The 17,160-nt window shown below is 62.2% G+C and overlaps 11 protein-coding genes across 11 annotated transcripts; 4 read left to right on the top strand and 7 right to left on the bottom strand.

Annotated features, from left to right (window-relative positions):
• Positions 1-10: 10 nt before the first annotated feature.
• MJAP1_003426 (uncharacterized protein) lies at positions 11-1,830 on the bottom strand (the record flags this gene model as incomplete). The annotated part of the gene is made up of 5 exons (XM_060267354.1): positions 11-1,215; positions 1,277-1,341; positions 1,364-1,476; positions 1,497-1,525; positions 1,548-1,830. 5 exons carry the CDS (start codon positions 1,828-1,830, stop codon positions 11-13), a joined length of 1,695 nt encoding a protein of 564 aa, XP_060123337.1.
• A 1,306-nt stretch (positions 1,831-3,136) lies between these two features.
• MJAP1_003425 (uncharacterized protein) lies at positions 3,137-3,757 on the top strand (the record flags this gene model as incomplete). The annotated part of the gene is made up of 3 exons (XM_060267353.1): positions 3,137-3,161; positions 3,184-3,692; positions 3,746-3,757. The coding sequence occupies 3 exons, from the start codon at positions 3,137-3,139 to the stop codon at positions 3,755-3,757; spliced, it is 546 nt and encodes a 181-aa protein (XP_060123336.1).
• Positions 3,758-4,739: 982 nt separating this feature from the next.
• Positions 4,740-6,244, bottom strand: MJAP1_003424 (uncharacterized protein; the record flags this gene model as incomplete). Its single annotated transcript, XM_060267352.1, has 5 exons — positions 4,740-5,456; positions 5,479-5,688; positions 5,711-5,783; positions 5,830-6,096; positions 6,213-6,244. The coding sequence occupies 5 exons, from the start codon at positions 6,242-6,244 to the stop codon at positions 4,740-4,742; spliced, it is 1,299 nt and encodes a 432-aa protein (XP_060123335.1).
• An 80-nt stretch (positions 6,245-6,324) lies between these two features.
• RVB2 (DNA helicase) lies at positions 6,325-7,715 on the bottom strand (the record flags this gene model as incomplete). The annotated part of the gene is made up of 2 exons (XM_060267351.1): positions 6,325-6,410; positions 6,437-7,715. 2 exons carry the CDS (start codon positions 7,713-7,715, stop codon positions 6,325-6,327), a joined length of 1,365 nt encoding a protein of 454 aa, XP_060123334.1.
• Positions 7,716-7,777: 62 nt separating this feature from the next.
• On the top strand, positions 7,778-8,495 carry MJAP1_003422 (uncharacterized protein; the record flags this gene model as incomplete). Its single annotated transcript, XM_060267350.1, has 2 exons — positions 7,778-7,970; positions 7,993-8,495. The coding sequence occupies 2 exons, from the start codon at positions 7,778-7,780 to the stop codon at positions 8,493-8,495; spliced, it is 696 nt and encodes a 231-aa protein (XP_060123333.1).
• Position 8,496: 1 nt separating this feature from the next.
• GSH2 (glutathione synthase) lies at positions 8,497-10,068 on the bottom strand (the record flags this gene model as incomplete). Its single annotated transcript, XM_060267349.1, has 1 exon — positions 8,497-10,068. One exon carries the CDS (start codon positions 10,066-10,068, stop codon positions 8,497-8,499), a length of 1,572 nt encoding a protein of 523 aa, XP_060123332.1.
• Positions 10,069-10,103: 35 nt separating this feature from the next.
• Positions 10,104-11,294, bottom strand: MJAP1_003420 (uncharacterized protein; the record flags this gene model as incomplete). Its single annotated transcript, XM_060267348.1, has 1 exon — positions 10,104-11,294. One exon carries the CDS (start codon positions 11,292-11,294, stop codon positions 10,104-10,106), a length of 1,191 nt encoding a protein of 396 aa, XP_060123331.1.
• Positions 11,295-11,329: 35 nt separating this feature from the next.
• On the top strand, positions 11,330-11,612 carry MJAP1_003419 (uncharacterized protein; the record flags this gene model as incomplete). The annotated part of the gene is made up of 2 exons (XM_060267347.1): positions 11,330-11,529; positions 11,552-11,612. The coding sequence occupies 2 exons, from the start codon at positions 11,330-11,332 to the stop codon at positions 11,610-11,612; spliced, it is 261 nt and encodes an 86-aa protein (XP_060123330.1).
• Positions 11,613-11,658: 46 nt separating this feature from the next.
• On the bottom strand, positions 11,659-13,086 carry MJAP1_003418 (uncharacterized protein; the record flags this gene model as incomplete). Its single annotated transcript, XM_060267346.1, has 1 exon — positions 11,659-13,086. The coding sequence occupies one exon, from the start codon at positions 13,084-13,086 to the stop codon at positions 11,659-11,661; it is 1,428 nt and encodes a 475-aa protein (XP_060123329.1).
• Positions 13,087-13,406: 320 nt separating this feature from the next.
• Positions 13,407-14,468, top strand: SHY1 (surf-like protein; the record flags this gene model as incomplete). The annotated part of the gene is made up of 1 exon (XM_060267345.1): positions 13,407-14,468. The coding sequence occupies one exon, from the start codon at positions 13,407-13,409 to the stop codon at positions 14,466-14,468; it is 1,062 nt and encodes a 353-aa protein (XP_060123328.1).
• SEC5 (Exocyst complex component S5) lies at positions 14,469-17,134 on the bottom strand (the record flags this gene model as incomplete). Its single annotated transcript, XM_060267344.1, has 3 exons — positions 14,469-15,056; positions 15,079-15,195; positions 15,218-17,134. The coding sequence occupies 3 exons, from the start codon at positions 17,132-17,134 to the stop codon at positions 14,469-14,471; spliced, it is 2,622 nt and encodes an 873-aa protein (XP_060123327.1).
• Positions 17,135-17,160: the final 26 nt, after the last annotated feature.

The raw sequence follows: 17,160 nt of genomic DNA, 5'->3' as shown, positions 1-17,160 counted from the left end.
TACTACATGATTAGTGCGCGTTGCGCGACGAACCCTCGAGCTCGACCTCCTCGACATCGGTCGGCAAAGCAGAAAAGCCGTGCGATTCGCCGGGGAGGAAGCGCTGGAGAAATTCAGGGGCTCCGTGTTGTGAGCCATAGTACAAAGGAACTCCCGCAACGATAAAGAGCAGCGCCGCAAGCGCTTCCATCGGCGCCGCAAAGATGGGCATCACGAGCAGAAAGAGTGCCATGGCCGTAAAGGCAATGGGGGTGATGAGCCAGGTCTGATACGGCCGGTTCAAATTTGGCTCCTTGATGCGCAAGTACAAGAGGCCCGCGACCGTCGTACCGTACCAGAACCAGGCACAGACACCGCAAAAGTTGACCAAGCTCGCAAAGCCCGAACCAAACAACACAAAAAAGAGGACGAGCAGAGCGCTGAGAAGCGTTGCATTGACAGGTGTACGCAGCCGCGTATTGGTCGTACCAATCGCTTTTGGTAAAAACGACTCTTGACCAGCGGCCATGGTAAGCCGCGCATAGGTGAACAAGTGGCCGTTGAGCGCACCAAGACACGAAAAGGCGACCATGGCCGAAAAAAGAATGCCACCCACGAGCCCAAACGCAGTCGAGCCAAAGTCGAGCGCGACCGAGTTTGTGCGTGCGACCATTGGGGGAGGGAGCACAGTAAAGTAGGAGATGACCACGGCCACAAACGCTAGTGATACAATCATTGTGCTGCTGTGAATCGCGCGCGGTACATCGCGCTTGGGGTTTTTCATTTCACCGGCCACAAACGACACCTGGTCCCAGCCATCATAGGCCCACAAACCGCTGTACAATGCCAGAGCGTAGCTGCTGGGCTGGATCGAAGAGCCGCGGAATAGCAAAGAGAGGGAGCGGAACGCCTCTTTGGACACGGCCGGCATCTTTCCGCGTGCCACCTGTACAACGGCAATGATGGGAATACTAGCCAGCAGAATCAGCTTGATGGCCGTGACCGTGTTTTGGACGTGTGTGCCCAGCCTGGGACTGATGCATTGGACGAGCACCACAAAAAGAACGGCCGCCGAAGCAATGCCTTTTACACCAATCTGGGGCAGCTCGGACGAGCTGAATTTGTGGTAATCATCCGATGCGCCATCGTTTAAAATGTGAAGAATGACACGCGTCGCGTACTCGCCGAGAATCGTCGCAATAATCGCGCCCGAGCTCGGCTTCATCGCGACGATGGCTGTCCAGGAGAAAAGGAAGGAAAACAGCGGTCCAAAAGAGTACTGCGTCAGAATATCAACGCACCTGAAGGTAGGCTTGTGCGCCGCCGTTAAGAGGAATGGCAGTCGCGAGCTCGGCAAAGGAGCTAGGTTAAACGGGAAACGTACCTCGCTCCGGTGAGTGTCAGCGCACCGCTTGCAATCCACACAAGGATGCTAGCACCGACCGATCCCGTGTGCGCAGTAACGACGCCTGGCGACGAGAAAATGCCACTGCCCTGCTGTGAGAAGGTGCACGCACCACCTGCAGTCCGATCGTCAAGGACATGGCTGCGTTAGACTGGCGACGTACCATCCAAGAGTGACATTCGCGCGCGCTGCGCAGGTTGATCTGCTGTCCTTCCCTGCTCAAAGCTCTCGTCCAGGTCACGAGTGGGGTGCAACTGGAGAATGGTATCCGCATAGGCAAACTCGTCAAGCTCTTCGTCGGGAGGCGGCTTGGTGTGCGCGACGTGTGGCATGTGCCCTGTCGTGTCTACCGACCGGAAGACATTGGCAGCTTCTTCACCCGACTGTCGACCCGCATTGGAGACGCCTTCCATGACAATGGCATCTTCGAGGGGGTCCTTTTGCATCCTGCTCAATCGCGTCCGGAGGAAGGGCCAACACCTCCACATTCAAACGCGCATGGCGGACGAGCCCTGGGCATGGAACGCGGTACGTCGCGGGACTAATGCAGGCGGCATCAAAGGCGCTCGAGAGTGCCGCATGGTCTTTTTATCCGGATGAGCGCTGTGTGATGGTATGTGCGTAATCTTATGCAGAAATATGCCCACGAGCACGACATTTGCAGAGTGCTGCTCCTGGACCTAGGGCAGTGTGTGTGCTATTATGGATGGTACCCGGTCGCGTCTCTGGCGCGCTGCGCTCGTGTATCAACTGAACCGGTGGAAACAGAGCATGCAGTGCGCTTGCTGGAAGTGGCAGTCTATCCTAGCTCGCAAAATGCCGAGGTCCAGCGAAAGTCTGCCACGCTCAAGAGAGAACGTCACCTAGTAAGCCTCTGCACTGACCCAGGCGACCTGCTGTTTTGCTCTATGTTCTGCACAGCCCGCTACACTTGTCCTCGAGCTGGATGCACTGCATGGAAATTCACCCGCTTTTGCCATGGCATTTGGGCAGTGGATGGACACACTGGCAGCCATGGCGCTCCGTGCGGCTGTCCCCGCGCCAGACGATCAGAATACAAGCCCAAAAAACGCATTACGTCGAATAATGTCCAGCCCAACCTGCCAAACTATGCTAAATACCCCTACGCACCCGTCGAGTCCTCCACCGGAGCCGCCCCACGTCCCTGCAGCGATCGTACGAAGTGCCTCGGAATCCTCCGATGACCTCTTGCTCTCCAGTCAAAGCCCGTCGACCAAACAAAATAGCGCTCGCTCCCCAACGCGATATGCCCCACGCTCAACTACGCCCACGACGCCTTCCAAGCGATCGCACGACGAAGCGATGCGCCTCCGCACCATTGAAGCCATCAAATCGGGCGAGCACCGTGCCTCAGTACGGTCGCATCGGGCCAATAAGGCAGCGCAATTTTAATACCCATAGAATATTCGGCAGGCCTACCGGGCCCCCTGTTGTTCTCGGACCCTTTTTTTCGACAAGCTCGGTAGAATAGAGTGCCTGTGAAAAGACAGAGGGGCTATGATCCACGCGCACGACGTGGCAAAACCCTTGCCAAAGAGCTCACCCGAGCCATCGTCTAGTATGCAGCCCTCGCTCGGTGGGCAGACCGTGCAGCTCGGTGATGAGCGCATTTCTATGTCGCATGCCTTGGCTATTGGAAGCAAGCTCCGTGTTGCCTGCGAACAGTGCCGTACGCGAAAGCTGCGGTGCTCGGGCGTGTCGCGCGATGGCAGAGCATGCACACGCTGCACCATGGACGGAGCTGACTGCTTCTTTGGTACGTCCCTAGCCTAACTCAGCGGCCCAGTCGCGCATCGGACGCCCTCGGAAGGGTCCGGCAGAGCATGGCCTCAATCACCCCCGCCCCACCTCGGACGCTTCTACGGGCAGCCCCCGTAAGGCGCAATGCAACTATGATCTGCGGACCTCGACCCCTGCGCCAGGCACTCCAGAGCCACCTTCGGTAAAAGAGCCAGCCCTGACGGCCGCGCCGGCGAATACGCCACTGCCTATGGATGCACCTCCGCCTGCCAATCAGGAGATGGCCGCACCGTCGTCCCTCTCGGATCTGTCGCTCGCTGTCTTTTTGGAATCACTCTACACGCTCGAAATCGCACCGGCCGATGGCCTGACACCTAATATGCTTTCTACGGCGCCCGTCAACAGCGAGGGATGGGGCGGCGTCTCTGCATCCGACACCATGAACGGCATTGCCCAGCTCCACGAAACATCTGGCCCAAGGCCGGCGTCGTCGCCCGGTGCCGAGTACGCCGAAAGTGCGTTTCTCCAGGACGACCTTGTCTACTCCGTTCCTTCCGACATGCGGTGGTGGAACCTGGCGTGGTCCTTGCCGGATCATAGTCAGGGTTCTGATTTGCACGACACAAAGAGCAGCGAAGTCAGCACGCCCTATTCGGACAAGGAAGAGGCGCGGGTCACGCCACCTCCTGTGCCCGAGCCACCGGCGGCCGTTGCCGCTGGTGGTCCGCTCAAATCCTGCTGCTCGGTCAAGACAGAGACGAGCGCCCCGGCCGTTTTGCAAGAAAACCCCGTCGGAAAGCACGACAAGGTGCACTGTGTCCCCAACCCTGCCGGCCCGGGCTGTTCGTGCCTGTGCGAGTCGGACTTGGCACTGTTATCGTTGCAACGGTCCTTGCGTTCAGGCCCACTTGCGTGGGACGATTCGCATGGCGGCGGGACGTCAAAAGCGAATGTCGCTTCCTCGCTTGTCTTCACCCTGTCCATGAGCCAGTCTATCACGAAAAAGTGCGCCTGCAGCGCCGACTGCCCCACCTGCAAAAAAGACCCCTCGTACGAAGTCAGTGCAGGCCTTTTAATTTCTACCGCACTCCAAATCTATGCTCGCGCCCTCAAGGTATTTCAAGAAGTGCTCATTTCCAACGGATCCGGCGGCTGCGGGTGCAAAGCGTCTGGAACATGCACATCGTGTCCGTGCAATGCGGAGCCGCGTCGGCTGCGTGCTGGCGAGGAGCCTGGCGTAGTCGAGGTGCGCATCGGCGACTTTTTGCCGACGCCCAAGAATGCGCGCAAGATTGCGTTGTATGCGATGAAGCTGGAACTTTACGACTTGGAGCGTGCCCTGGCGCATGTCCATGAAGTCGCCCAGCGCTCGCTTCCCCAGCCTCCAGATACGATGAGGCAAGTTCCACCAGATGCGCCACCCGGGACATGCTGCGCCAAGAAACACCTGCGGCGCGGTCACTCCAAGCCGCGCGTGCCGCTACGGCTCAACCCAATCGACCAGCTCATCATTCGGAAATTGCATGCTCAGCTCGATGAAGTGCTCAAGACAGTGGAAAATCTCGAGGCGAACGAAAATCATATTGTACCATAGCTATCCAAACCGCGCAAGTCTTCGGCGGCGCATTTCTTCAGGAGAAACTTGTTCCTCGTCCTCGTCCTCGTCCTCTTCCTCCTCTGGCGCCTCGGGCGCTGGTTCCGGCGCTGGCTCGGGCGCTGGCGGGGGTGTAGGCTGGTTCGCGCTCTCGCGCATGCGCCGGATGCGCTCGACGTCCTCGGGAATCGGCTGCGGCGCAGGGCGCGTGTTCAGCTCGCGATTCGCATGGGACAAGAGGCGCTCCGATACTTCGTAGGGCTGTCCAAGACTTGCAGCAATGACGGCCTGCAGCTGCTCGTCGTCCTCGCTGAGCTGTGGCGCAGGCGCAGGGCGCGGCACCTCCTCAATGTCCGAGTCCGAGAGCTCGTCGATCTCTTGGACATCTTCGTTGAGCAGCGAGCTCGTCGCGACGGCGTGCAGGAACGGCGACTGGCGCACGTTGCTCTCTTCGTCGTCAAACACGTCGGGGGATGACTGCCGCCGCGAGTTGCGTCGCGAGCGGGATGCACGGAGCCCCTGCAGGTCGGTGCTGGTATCTTGCATTGCCTCGTGTGCTTGCGACCGGCGGCGGCTGCGATGGCCGCTGACCGGGAGGCTTTCCACGAGATCGTCGTTGCGTGAGCGGTTGCGTGTCGGGGCAATGGCGTCGACGTGTCCGTCGTTTTCCTCTTCCGACCCCGACGTAGGTTCGCGTGTGCGGCGGCGGCGGGGCGTCTGTGTGAGAAGAGCAACGTACCAAGGACTGCACATCGCCGTTTCCCGCGTACTCTTCGCGGCTGAGGCGCAGGGCTTCCTGCAGTTCCGGATCTTCGTCGTCCGAAATTGAGATAGGCTCCTGCTGCGTCCCATTTTCGTCGCCGGCGTCGGCAACGTCGTCGGCAATGTTGTCCGGCGGCGCGACGCCTTCGTGCTCCACGACAAATACAGAGTATCCCTCTTGTTCCGCCTGCGTTAGCCGTGCCACGTACCGCGTGCAGAAACGTGCCGAGGTATGCCTCGCCGAGCCACTGCGGCTTGGCAAAGAAGCTGTTGAGGTTGAACCTGTCTTAGACATACGACGTACCACTGCCGGTTCCTCTGTCCGAACCCGCGAACCGCGAGCCAGTGGCTCCCGAGATTGAGCACGAACGCAAACTCGCGCTCGGGGTGCTCGTGGCGTTGCTGCAGCGACTGCTTCCTCCAGCGCACCAAGCTCATGTCCCATGTCTTGAATGCGCGGTCGAGCACCTCGATGCTAAAGTAGCCCGTATCATCCATGTGCTGCGCTGTATCCGATGCAGCAAGGTCCGTGTGGTCGATCCCCAGCTCGCTCTGCTCGTACTCGGCGAGCTCGGCGGCGATTTGGCTCAGCTGGCTTGGGTCGAAAAAATGGCCCTGGAGCACTCCGTTCAGTGCGTGCTGTGCACACAGCATACTTCCTGGCTCCTGACGCTCTGCCGTTAGGCCGGCGACCTACCATGATAGATGTACGGGAGGAGCGCCTCGCCCTGCTTCGGCGCCATGGTGCGACACGCGTCCCTGCGCTCGGTCCAACAGCCGCGCGTGGAGCGCTGACGTAACAATCGGGGCATGCAGCTATGATCTACGCGACCGGCGTGGACTCCGAGAGGAACTCGGCGGCGTGCTCCTGGAGGTACTGCACGCTGCGCTTTTCGTCGACAAAGAGGTCTGGGTTAGTAGGAAAAAAAACGTACTGTAGACACGGCGGACGTCTGCGACGTCCACCTCGTCGGCCTTTCGCCGCTTCGAGGCGAGGTAGGCGAGCGTAATGAGGTTGATCGTATAGCGCAGCGACGTCTCCATCGCCATGCGTGAGAGCACATCGAGCGCCTCGGCCTTGATCGCGACCTCCTCCTCCTGGGCACGGATCGAGAGAATCTCGCGGACCTCGGCCTCGGTATAGGGCTTGGTGCTAATGATCAGGATGCGGTCCAGCAGGTCGATCGGCAGACCGTGCGGCGAGGTGAAGCTCGTACCGCGGATGCGTGTCACGCCGCGGTTCGATGCCATGACGACGAGCGGCGCAAGCTCCGACTCAAGCGCACGGTTCAGGAACGAGAAGCACTCGATGTCCAGCATGTGCACTTCGTCGATAAACAAGACACCCGGGATGATCTCAGCCTTGCCCTCCTCGCGCCACTCGCTAAACTTGGCGTTGATCTGGTCGCGGAGCTCGGGCTTGATCTCGCCCGTGTCACCCGCAAAGAGTGCAAGGAAGCCCTGCGTACGCGAGTTGATCACGTCGATCTCGTGCAGCGTAAGGGGGTGCACCACCTCGCGGCGGCGCTGCAGCTCGCCCTCGGGGCACTGCACAAAGCGCGTGTCGGAGCCGATCGCGTCGTAGTCGCGCGAGCGCGCAAAACTGCGGCCGAGCTTGGAGATGCGGCCGCTCGACTTCTCAATGGTGATCACGTCGCCGGCGGTCACCTTTTCGCGCTGCAGCGAGTCGATCATCTTGGTGCCGAGGTCGTAGACCGTCTCCATGTCGGTCGTCTTCATGACGATCTTGCCGGTCTTGGTCGCACCGGTGAGGCTGCGGTCGATCTGGATCTCGACGACCTCACCCTCGATGATCTCCGCCTCTTCCTTCATGCGCACGCCGATCGAGCGGCGAAAGGCCTGCATCAGCGCCTCGGTCTTGCTCATCTCCTTCGAAAAGACTTCCGACGCAGAGAGCGTCGTGAAAGGAACATCGGGGCCCAGCATCTGCGCCATGCCCATCGCAATTGCCGTCTTGCCAGTGCCGGGAGGGCCGGCAATCAGCACAGCACGGCCCGCAATGCGACCCGCCTGCACAATCTTGACAATGGTGCCAGCGGCCTTGCGGGCGGCGTGCTGGCCGACCATGCCCTCGCCACTGTCACGCGCTTCCAGGCGCTCGTCGAGGCCCAGGCCGCGCACATGCGAGTGCGCGCCGATGCGCTCCAGCGTCTGCACAGTCGTCTCGCTTGGCGTCGTGGAAATCGCCTGCATCGTGGCCAAACGACAGACGGCTTTGCCGCCGCCCGCTTTTTAGCCACGTGGCGTCTCGCAGCATGGACACGGCGAGCGCATGGAGCGTCGCGCCGAATGCGCCGGTGCTCGTCGCGGGCGGCGCGCTTCTGGGCGCTACAGCAGGGGGAGTTGCAGGGACTACGGCTGGCGTACTTGGCTCGCAGGGCGTGCCGCCGTTTGTGCTCGCGGCGCGCCTCGCCAAGAGCTGGTTCCTCTTTTCGTTCGGCTTCTTTGGTACGTCGTTTATCTAATGCAGCTATCCGTGAGTACGCCGTGCGTCCGATCGTTCAGCGAAACTGGACTGGGCCAGAGAATCCCCATATGCACGACCTACGGGCGACCTTTTTGTCGGGCGGCGCGGTGGGCGCCGTTGCAGCAGGGTTTATGCGGCGCCCGATCGTGCCGGGGATCCTGACCGTGGCGGGCCTGTGCACCATTGTACAGGTCGCCTCGAACGAGGCCACGATCGGTGTGCGCGCGCTGATGCGAAAAGAAGCGGCGGCGCCCCCGCAGCCCGCCGCGCCGTCGGTCGACACGGCACCCGAGCCCGACGTGGGGCACGAGCGGCCCTCCAAGCCGAAAGGGAGTATCCGAGCGTTCATCGAAAAGCACAACCCCATTGTTCCCCTGTCGAATGACGAGTACAAAGAGCGCCTGCTGCAGCGGCGTGCAGAGATCGACGGCGAGCTCATCCTGCTCGAAGAAGCCCTTGCGCAGGAGCGCAAGCAGCTGCATACGCTCCAAGGCACTACTTTGTAGACTATACCAGTACCGGCGTATCGATTACACTGAACCCCACCGCGACGCCACCCTCGTCGCTCTCCTTGGCCTTAGTGCGCAAGAGGTACCCGCCCGAGCGATCTTCGATGACGTCGCTCGGCGTAAAGAGCGTCGTGCCATAGACTCCGAGCTCGCTCACCGTGTCCTTGATGTGCTCCGCGGCCGGTACGCTGTGGCCCGCGCGCAGGAGCAGGTTGCCGCGGTTCGGCGGGACGTTGATGAGGCTCATGAGGATGTATCCCTCGCACTCTTTCACCACACTGTCCTCGCCGCGCGCTGCGCGCTCCTTGTCGCGCTTCTCCATCGCGTCGAGGGCGGCGGGAATATCGTCCTTGTAGATATTGTGCCCCCCGCCCTCGCGCTGCGGCTTGAGCACGTAGTTGTGCGGCTCTTCGCGCGCAAGGCGGATCGCCTCCTTCCCGAGGTCCGTCTTGGGGTCCATCGGCCAGAGCTGCGCAAACGAGAGGCGCAGCTGGTCCGCGTCGTGGCCAATGTACTTTTCAAGCACACCCGGCTCGGCAAGCACCTGCTGTGCCTTTTTGGAGCCAACGAGCTGCAGTGCGATCGTCGGGCACTTGATGGCGTGGCTGCGCTCGAGCATCAGGCGGACGTCCCACGCCTTGTCCGTGCTGTAGTCCTCCGGGCTGTAGCCCGTGCGGAAGTACACCACCGAGATCTCGATCGGCGCGTGGCTCACCGGCGACTGCAGCACGAGCACGCGCTCGTTGCCGTGCAGCGACGCGGTGGTCGACAGATCCTCGAGCGTCGCACGGATCACTGGAATCCCGTGCTCGGCCATGAGCTCCATCTCGATCGCGCGCTGGTCAAACGTGTTGCGCTCGTCGCCTTGCACCACAAACAGGATCGCCGGCTTGACGGCGTGCTGTGCATCGCGCGACTCGTGTACATAGTAGTTGTGCGCGTCTGCAAGGCCGGCGCCAAGCGTGGTAAGCGCCTCGTTCTTGGGCATGTTTTCCTTGCGCAGCACCGGGCTCAGCGCCTCGTATGCGCCCTTGTGCAGGAGAAAGTGGTGCAGCTGCGAGGTGCGCGTGCACAGCGGCCCGAACGACGCCGAGATCGTGTTGAACTCGACCTGCTTCAGCTCGAGGCCTGCCTCCGCGCTCGAGTGCATCAGGTAGTCTGAGCGAAAGAGGCCGAGCTGCGCATCCTGCGTGAGGCCCTCGTCGAGCACCGTGCGCCAGATCTCGTAGAGCTTCGCCTGGAATTCGTCGACGTGCACCACCGAGCTCTCCATGATCGACTTGATAAACTGCTCATCAAGCGCGAGGCGCGCATACAGCTGGTTGTACAGCGGCTGTAGCTCCTGCGCCTTGTTAAAGAGAAAGCGAGGGAACGGCGTCGGGAGCAGCGTGATCGGCGCATGGATGGTCGTGTCCTGCGGCGGCACGCCGCCCTTTTCCGCGGGCAGCGCGCGGTACACGAGGCCGTGCGACAAGGCATAGTCACGCGCATCGCCCGTCACCGACGCGCACCGCGTCGCTTCAATCAGCTCCTGCGGCGGCCACGCGGGCAAACTCGACTCGGACGGCATCGTGGGGAGAGGTGGGCCCGATAGCCCGATTGGGTCTATGTACGGAGAGGCTGCGGACGGAGCTCCCAGCCGGTATGTTCGGGTGCGTCTTCAATCGGCTGCTCCTGCACGGGATCCGGCCCCGAATGTTTGCGCTTCACGCGCATGTTCATGCCAGAGTGGTCGGAAAAGATGAACTGGAGAATAACCATCGTCCACGAGGTATGGTACGGCAGCACCGTATAAAACTCCGACGCGATCTTGTGGAGCTCCGGCAGACGTGTCCACGGTACAGAGGGAAAGTCGTGGTGCTCGTTGTGGTAGCCGACATTGTACAGGAAGATGTTCAGCGGCCCGTAGTAGCTCCACGTCTCCTGCTGGATCTGCGAAAACATGTAGTGCTCCGCGATAAAGTGGCCGGCCATGGGGTGCAGCGAGCCAGCAAAGAAGGAGCTCATGAGCAGGTACAGCAGCGGCGTCCACGAGCGGCCGCACGCCTCGTACAGGAGCGCGTCAAAAGCGAGCTGCAGGCCGATATTCGCAAAGTGCCACGGCCCGAGTCGCTGCACACGCACCAGGCCGGGGCGCAGCGCGTAAAAGAGCAGCTGGAAGGTGGCAAAGAACGCCTTGCCGAGCACATTGTTCAGGCACCACAGCTCGTACTTGGTCGGCATATCCGTATCGATGCCGTCCTCGCCGAGGTGCTTGTGGTGCTCAATGTGGTAGGGCTTAAAGGTCATTGCATACGGAATGCCGATCGGCAGATTCGCGACGATCGCCAGGATGCGATTCGCACGGATGCTCTTAAACGCAAGGTTGTGCGTGATCTCGTGGATCGCAAGAAAGATGTGCTGGTTCGCCGTGCCACCGATCACATACGCAGTGAGGAGGAAGCGCCAGTCGAGCGGGTGGATCCCGTTCGCCCACATCGCGAGCGCGATCGAGAGCTGCATCACGGCCACCGACATGACCACGTACTTGGTGAGAGGCTCGTGCCCCATGAGCTTGCGGATCTCGGGGTGTGCTTTGAGGATTGCCATGCGGCGCGTCCTGTGTGGCTCCTCGTTCAGGGCCCAGAGAAAATCGTCGGCGGGCATCGCCTGCTTCGCCGCCTTGGGCATCCACTTGGCGCCCGGCACATTGCTCGTCGGCGGCAACGTTTCGTTTCCGCCGTACAGCGACCAGTCAATGTGCACGCTGGGCGCCGCACGATTCGACTCGGACCAGCGGCCGAGCAGATGAGCCATGGTTGTGAAAGCTGACAAAGCACATTCCGACGACGATGGGTGTCGCGTCGACCCTAGAGGGGGTGTGGGAGAGCGTGTTCCACGAAGGCGTCAACACGCCGACGCACCGTGTGATGAACCTGGCGTTCTATGGCCTGTTCATCACCCTCATTGGGCTCCTGCTCGTGTCGGGCGGCAACGGGCATGTGATGGCGCTTCTGCTCCTCTCCGTGTGTCTATTTGTCTCGGTGAACTGGTAGGCACGCTTTCTGACGCAGGTTCATTGCCGAGCTCCAGCGCGAGGCCGCGCTGCGCGACAAGGAGGACAAGAAGGAGTAGGGTCCTCCGATAGCTGTCCATACGCAATGCATTCACTACACTACGTCTACGCACCCGGCACGCCCGGGGCAAAGTTGTCCTTCGACTCCTGGTTGGGGAAGGACAGGTTCTGCGGCATGGCGAGGTCCTCGGGGCGCTCGCTCGCGAGGCGGCCGCCGAAGAGCACGGGGCCGTGCTCGGCCTCGTACTCGCGCATGCGCTCCTCGACACGAGGACGGAAGTGGCGCAGAAGACCCTGGATCGGCCACGCGGTCGCGTCCGCGAGACCGCAGATGGTGTGGCCCTCCATCTGCTTGGTGAGCTCCCAGATCATGTCGATCTCACGGAGCGCACCGCGGCCCTTTTCGAAGCGGGACATCATGTTGCTCAGCCACGTCGTACCCTCGCGGCACGGCGTGCACTGGCCACAGCTCTCGTGCTGGTAGAACTTGGTCAGGCGCGAGATGGCGTGGATCAGGTCGGTGGATTGGTCCATGACAATCACCGCACCGGTACCGAGCGCCGACTGGCAGTCGCGCAGCGAGTCAAAGTCCATCAGGGCCTCACCGCAGACGTCCTTGGGCATCATAGGGGTCGACGAACCACCCGGGATCACGGACAGGAGGTTGTCCCAGCCGCCACGGACGCCGCCGCAGTGCTTGTCGATGAGCTCGCGGAGGGGAATGCTCATCTCCTCCTCCACGACACAGGGCTTGTTGACGTGGCCCGAAATCGCGTAGAGCTTCGTTCCGTGGTTCTTGTCGCGGCCAAAGCCAGCGAACCACTTGGGGCCACGGCGGATAATCGTCGGAGCCACGGCGACCGTCTCGACGTTGGCAACGGTCGTGGGGCAGCCAAAGACACCGATATCCGCAGGGAACGGCGGCTTCAACCGCGGCTTGCCCTGCTTGCCCTCAAGCGACTCAATCAGCGCAGTCTCCTCGCCACAGATGTAGGCGCCGGCACCACGGTGGACGTACACGTCGTAATCGTAGCCCGAGTTGCACGCGTTCTTGCCAATGAGGCCGGCCTTGTACGCCTCGTACACGGCCTCCTGGAGGTTGTTCGCCTCCTCGACGAACTCGCCACGGATATAGATGTAGGCAGCGTTCGCACCCATCGCACGACCGGCGACCAGGCAGCCCTCAATGAGCTTGTGGGGGTCGTGGCGCATGATCTCACGGTCCTTGCAGGTACCCGGCTCACCCTCGTCGGCGTTGATCACGAGGTAGCGCGGGCGGGGGTCCTTCTCCCAGCCGGGCTTCAGCATGAAGCTCCACTTGAGACCCGAGGGGAAGCCGGCACCACCGCGGCCGCGGATACCCGACTCCTTCATCTGGTTGATGATAAAGTCGTGGCCGCGTTCAATGATGTCGCGCGTCCGGTGCCAGTCGCCACGCGCAAGCGCGCCTTTCAGGCGGAAGTCATGCTGACCGTACAGGTTCTGGAAAATACGGTCCTTGTCCTGCAGACCGCCGTGCGTGCGGTTCGGCATATCAGTCAGAGTAGCAAGGCCACGGCGAGCGCTCGTACGGGTGCCAGAACGGCACGCCGCAGTGGCAATGCCAGCAGCACGAGTAGCAACGACCCTTTGCATCGTCAGGACGTTGTGGCTCGGGAAGTGCCTCTGCGAATTCGCAAACAAACCACTGGCCCCATGTGCCGCATTAATCCAGCCAATCCCAGACGAGAGAATACAAATGTGAAAATACACATTTCCCACCCGCGTGCGCCCGAAGCCGCGTGGCTCAGACGATGCTCAGAAGAACGCTGGGGGCCCGTGCGGCGTGGCACGGCGTGCTCGGCAGCGCTCCGATGGCGACGCGGAGTGTCGTGCGGCCGCAATTGGGTGCAGTGCTGCGCACGGCATGGCGTACGCCGCTTGGTTTGCCGCGCACGCTTGCCACGCAGAGCGACAAGCCCAACCTTCCAGTCACCGTGACCGAGTCCGAGGACGACGGCCAGGAGCCGCTCGTGTACAACCGGCCGCAGCGCCCGCGGCGGAAGCCATGGTACACGTCTCCAGTGATGTACGTCTTGATGATCGTGCCCATCTTTACGTTCTGGCTCGGGAATTGGCAGCTGCGGCGCCTGCAGTGGAAGCTCAATCTGATAGACGAGCTGGACGAGAAGCTGCGCACCGAGCCGTTGCGCCTGCCGCGCAACGTGAATCTGGAAGTGCTCGAAGACTTTGCGTTCCGCCTCGTACAGATCCGCGGCCGCTTCGACACGTCGCGCGTGCTCTTCCTTGGGCCGCGCACGCGCGAAGGCCAGCGTGGATACCAGCTCGTGATGCCGTTCAAGCGCGAGGGCGGCGGCGCCGACATTCTCGTCAATGTCGGCTTTGTCGCGAATGAGTTTGTCGAAGGCACCGGCATGGACAAGCGCCTCAAAGACCCCCTGCCCTACAGCGGCGACACGACGATCGTGACGCTCCTGCCGCGCATATACCCCCCGTCGCGCTTTGCGCTGCCGAACGAGCCGCAGAACAACCTGTGGATGCAGATCAACCCCGCGCAGATGGCCGCATGGCTCAACGAGCAGGCGGGCATCGAGCAGGCGGGCAGCGCCGAGCAGAAAGCGAACCGCTCACTGTCGCCATCCAACTGGCTGCCGTTCCGCACGGAAAAAGCGCTCTCGCCTCACGAGGCGTTCCAGCAAAAGGCGGAGCCGGTCATCCCGCTTTACCTCGAGCAGGTCTTTGACGGAACGTACAACGAGGCGGGCGCGCTCATGCGCAAAGGCACGCCGGTCGGCCGCCCGGCCCGCATCGAGCTGCGGAACCAGCACATGGAGTACGCCGTGACGTGGTTCTCGCTATCGGCCGTCACCTCGGTGATGTTTATCTACATGGCCGTCAAGGGCCGCGCACCGTAGCTACTTTTTCTTCGACTTGCTCTTCTCGTCCGACTTGGGCCGGCGGAAGCACAGGAACTCGAGCGCAGTCGCTTTGCGGCTCGCAATGAGCGTGTGCTTTACGCCCTCGAGCTCCTTTTGCAAAAGCTCGCTTTGCTCCTCGCGACCGCCGAGCGTGCTCGAGTAGCGCTGGCTGATGGTCTCGTAGACGCGCTTCAGCGACTTCTCCGCCGTAGGCGACACGTGGAAGGACATGGTCTGGTGCACAAACTCGATCTCGAGGGTCGCCTGGAGCATGCCGCCCTTGTTAAACGCGGGCACGCGGCTGTACGCATTGAGCGTCGCATCGGCCATGATCTCGACCAGCGCAGAGATGACACGCGAGACGAGCGGCGGAACGGTCGCGCGGATTTGCGCGTGGACCTCGACCAGGAGCAAGAGCGCCTGGTAGATAAACGCGTTGACCGACGTCGGCTTTGGCTGGTTCGCCCAGTCGACGCCGTCCTCGAGGATACCTTTGTGGATCACGGCGCTGATGGACTCGCCTTTGCGGCGCACAAAGTCGTGCAGAAGGTCGCGGTCGAGCTGTGCGCAGACATTGACCAGTTGCTGGGTGAGTCGGGAGACGTACCTGCTGTTCTTCTGCGAGCGAGACGTGATAGGCCTCTTCGAACTGCGTGACCCACGCGCCGATGATGTGCGAGCGCAGGTGGGACAGGTTCGAGACGCTGAGGAGAATGCGCGTGTCCTGTGTCAGATCGAATACGTACGCGATCGAGTGCCATGGCGAGCGGCGCGTCGGCCGCGCGCGGCTCGAGCGCCGCGCCCTCGCTCGGCGCCTGGGCCGCGGTAACGATCCCGTCGAGGAATGCGTACAGCGCGTGGACAAACGTCTTTTTCAGGCGATCGCTGAACGCGGCATGCGCCTCGTTCTCCTTGGCGGTGCCCGGGTGTTGCAGCTTGGAGCGGCCGTCGGCAATGTAGAACCCCTCGCGCGCGTTCCAGCGATTGAATACGCTGAGCGAAAAGAGGTACGAAGTGATCGCCGGCTGCTGCGTATTCGGCATCCAGTTTTCCATGTGGTAGCAGAGCTGCGCGTCGCGCAGCCACAAAAAGCACAGTACCTCGGTGAACTGGAAGCGCAGGTCGAGCACGAGCGCCTCGAGCTGCTGTGCGACGCCCGGAATCGCGAGCGTCTTGAACTCGGCAAGCGCCTCGGTGAGCGTGCCGAGGATGCTGCTCATGTAGTGCGTCGTGCTCAGCGAGCAGCTCGGATCCGGGACCCACGCCGGCAGCGCGGTAAACAGCGGCTGCTTGGCGCGTGCCGCAAACGGCTCGAGCTCGAAAAAGGTATAGAGGCGCGCAGAGAACTGCTGCATGCTTTCTGCCGCCCACGTCTTGGACTGCTTGTGGATCGACGAGTCGGAGAACGACGCGCCTTTCTCCTTGCCAAAGCGCCCGTCGGCGTGGTCGCGCGCCACGCGCCAAAAGGTCGGCACGGTCTGCAGGACCGTGCGGCAGAGCTTGGCGACCATTTCGTCGATCGCCTCCCAGACCGGCGCATTGAGCGCCTGGGAGAAGGACGGCTTCGTGCCGTACACGGTGCGCACCAGCATCAGGCAGCGGCTCAGGTCCTTGGCCTGGTCCATAGTCGTGTGGCGCACGCCCTGGGCGGTGAAGCGTGCCGCCTGGATCGCGCCCTGCTCGCGCTCGAATGCGGAGCGCAGCAGGCTCTGAATGTGCTGGTGCTGCGACTCGAGGAACACGGCGACCGGGTCGGTCGCCGGATCGAGCTCGAGCAGCACCTCGATGCATTTCTCCTGCTCCTCGACGCTGTGCTGCGGCTCACGGAGGTGCGCGAGGAGGCGCGTCTGCATATCGTACATGGTATCTTCCACTGCATCCCACACCTTGGCAAAGATGCGGCGCTGCTGCGCGAGCTGTGCGTCGCTCGGCGTGCTCCCCGACGCCGCGTCCTGCACCGGGAGCAGCTGCCCCGGGCGGCTTTCGAGCAGGTATTTGCCCTTTTTGTAGTCGCGCAGCGCGGCCTCGTAGTGCCCTGCACGCACGCTCTCGTTGAGCGAGCCCGGGAGATTGAAGAAGAAGTGCGAGCGCTGGAACACGCCGAGCGTGTTGCGCAGCTTCATCGCCTTGACGTAGTTCTCGAGCACTGGGCGAAAGACCTGGTCGGCCTTGGCGCCTGCGCCCTGGAGCGACGCGTGCAGCGGCCCCACGCCGTGGTCGGCGCCCGGCGCGAGCGGCCCGCCGGTCGCGTTGGCCATCTCGCGGTACACGCCGTCGGTCGTCGCCTTGACGCTCACAAAGCGGTCAAAGTTTTCGTCGACCAACACCTTGAGCGCTTCCGAGCGCTGCCCGATGCTCCCCTTGAGCGCCTGTGCACCCCGCGAGAGGTCGGCAAACGACGCATTCGGGTGCATTGTGTTCAGAAACGTCTTGGCATCGAACGACTTGCTGCCGATCCACACCTGCTGGCGCTGCTGCGCGTCGGTCACGCGCGACGCCGGGAGCGCCGCACGCAGGCCGAGCGGGTCGGACCACTCTTCGGTGCCCGGCACATCGACCCCGCCGTACGCCGCACCCGACGCGGTCTGCTCCCACTGCTGGGGGTGTAGCGTACTCAGCTGGTACGCCTTGAGCAGTTCCTCCTCACTCACGCGGAGGGACATCGTGGCCCGAACGTCAATACCACGTG

The sequence above is a fragment of the Malassezia japonica genome, chromosome 6 (assembly GCF_029542785.1).
Source record: "Malassezia japonica chromosome 6, complete sequence".
Classification (NCBI taxonomy): Eukaryota; Fungi; Basidiomycota; class Malasseziomycetes; order Malasseziales; family Malasseziaceae; genus Malassezia; species Malassezia japonica.
This window is presented reverse-complemented; position numbering and strand designations above follow the sequence as displayed.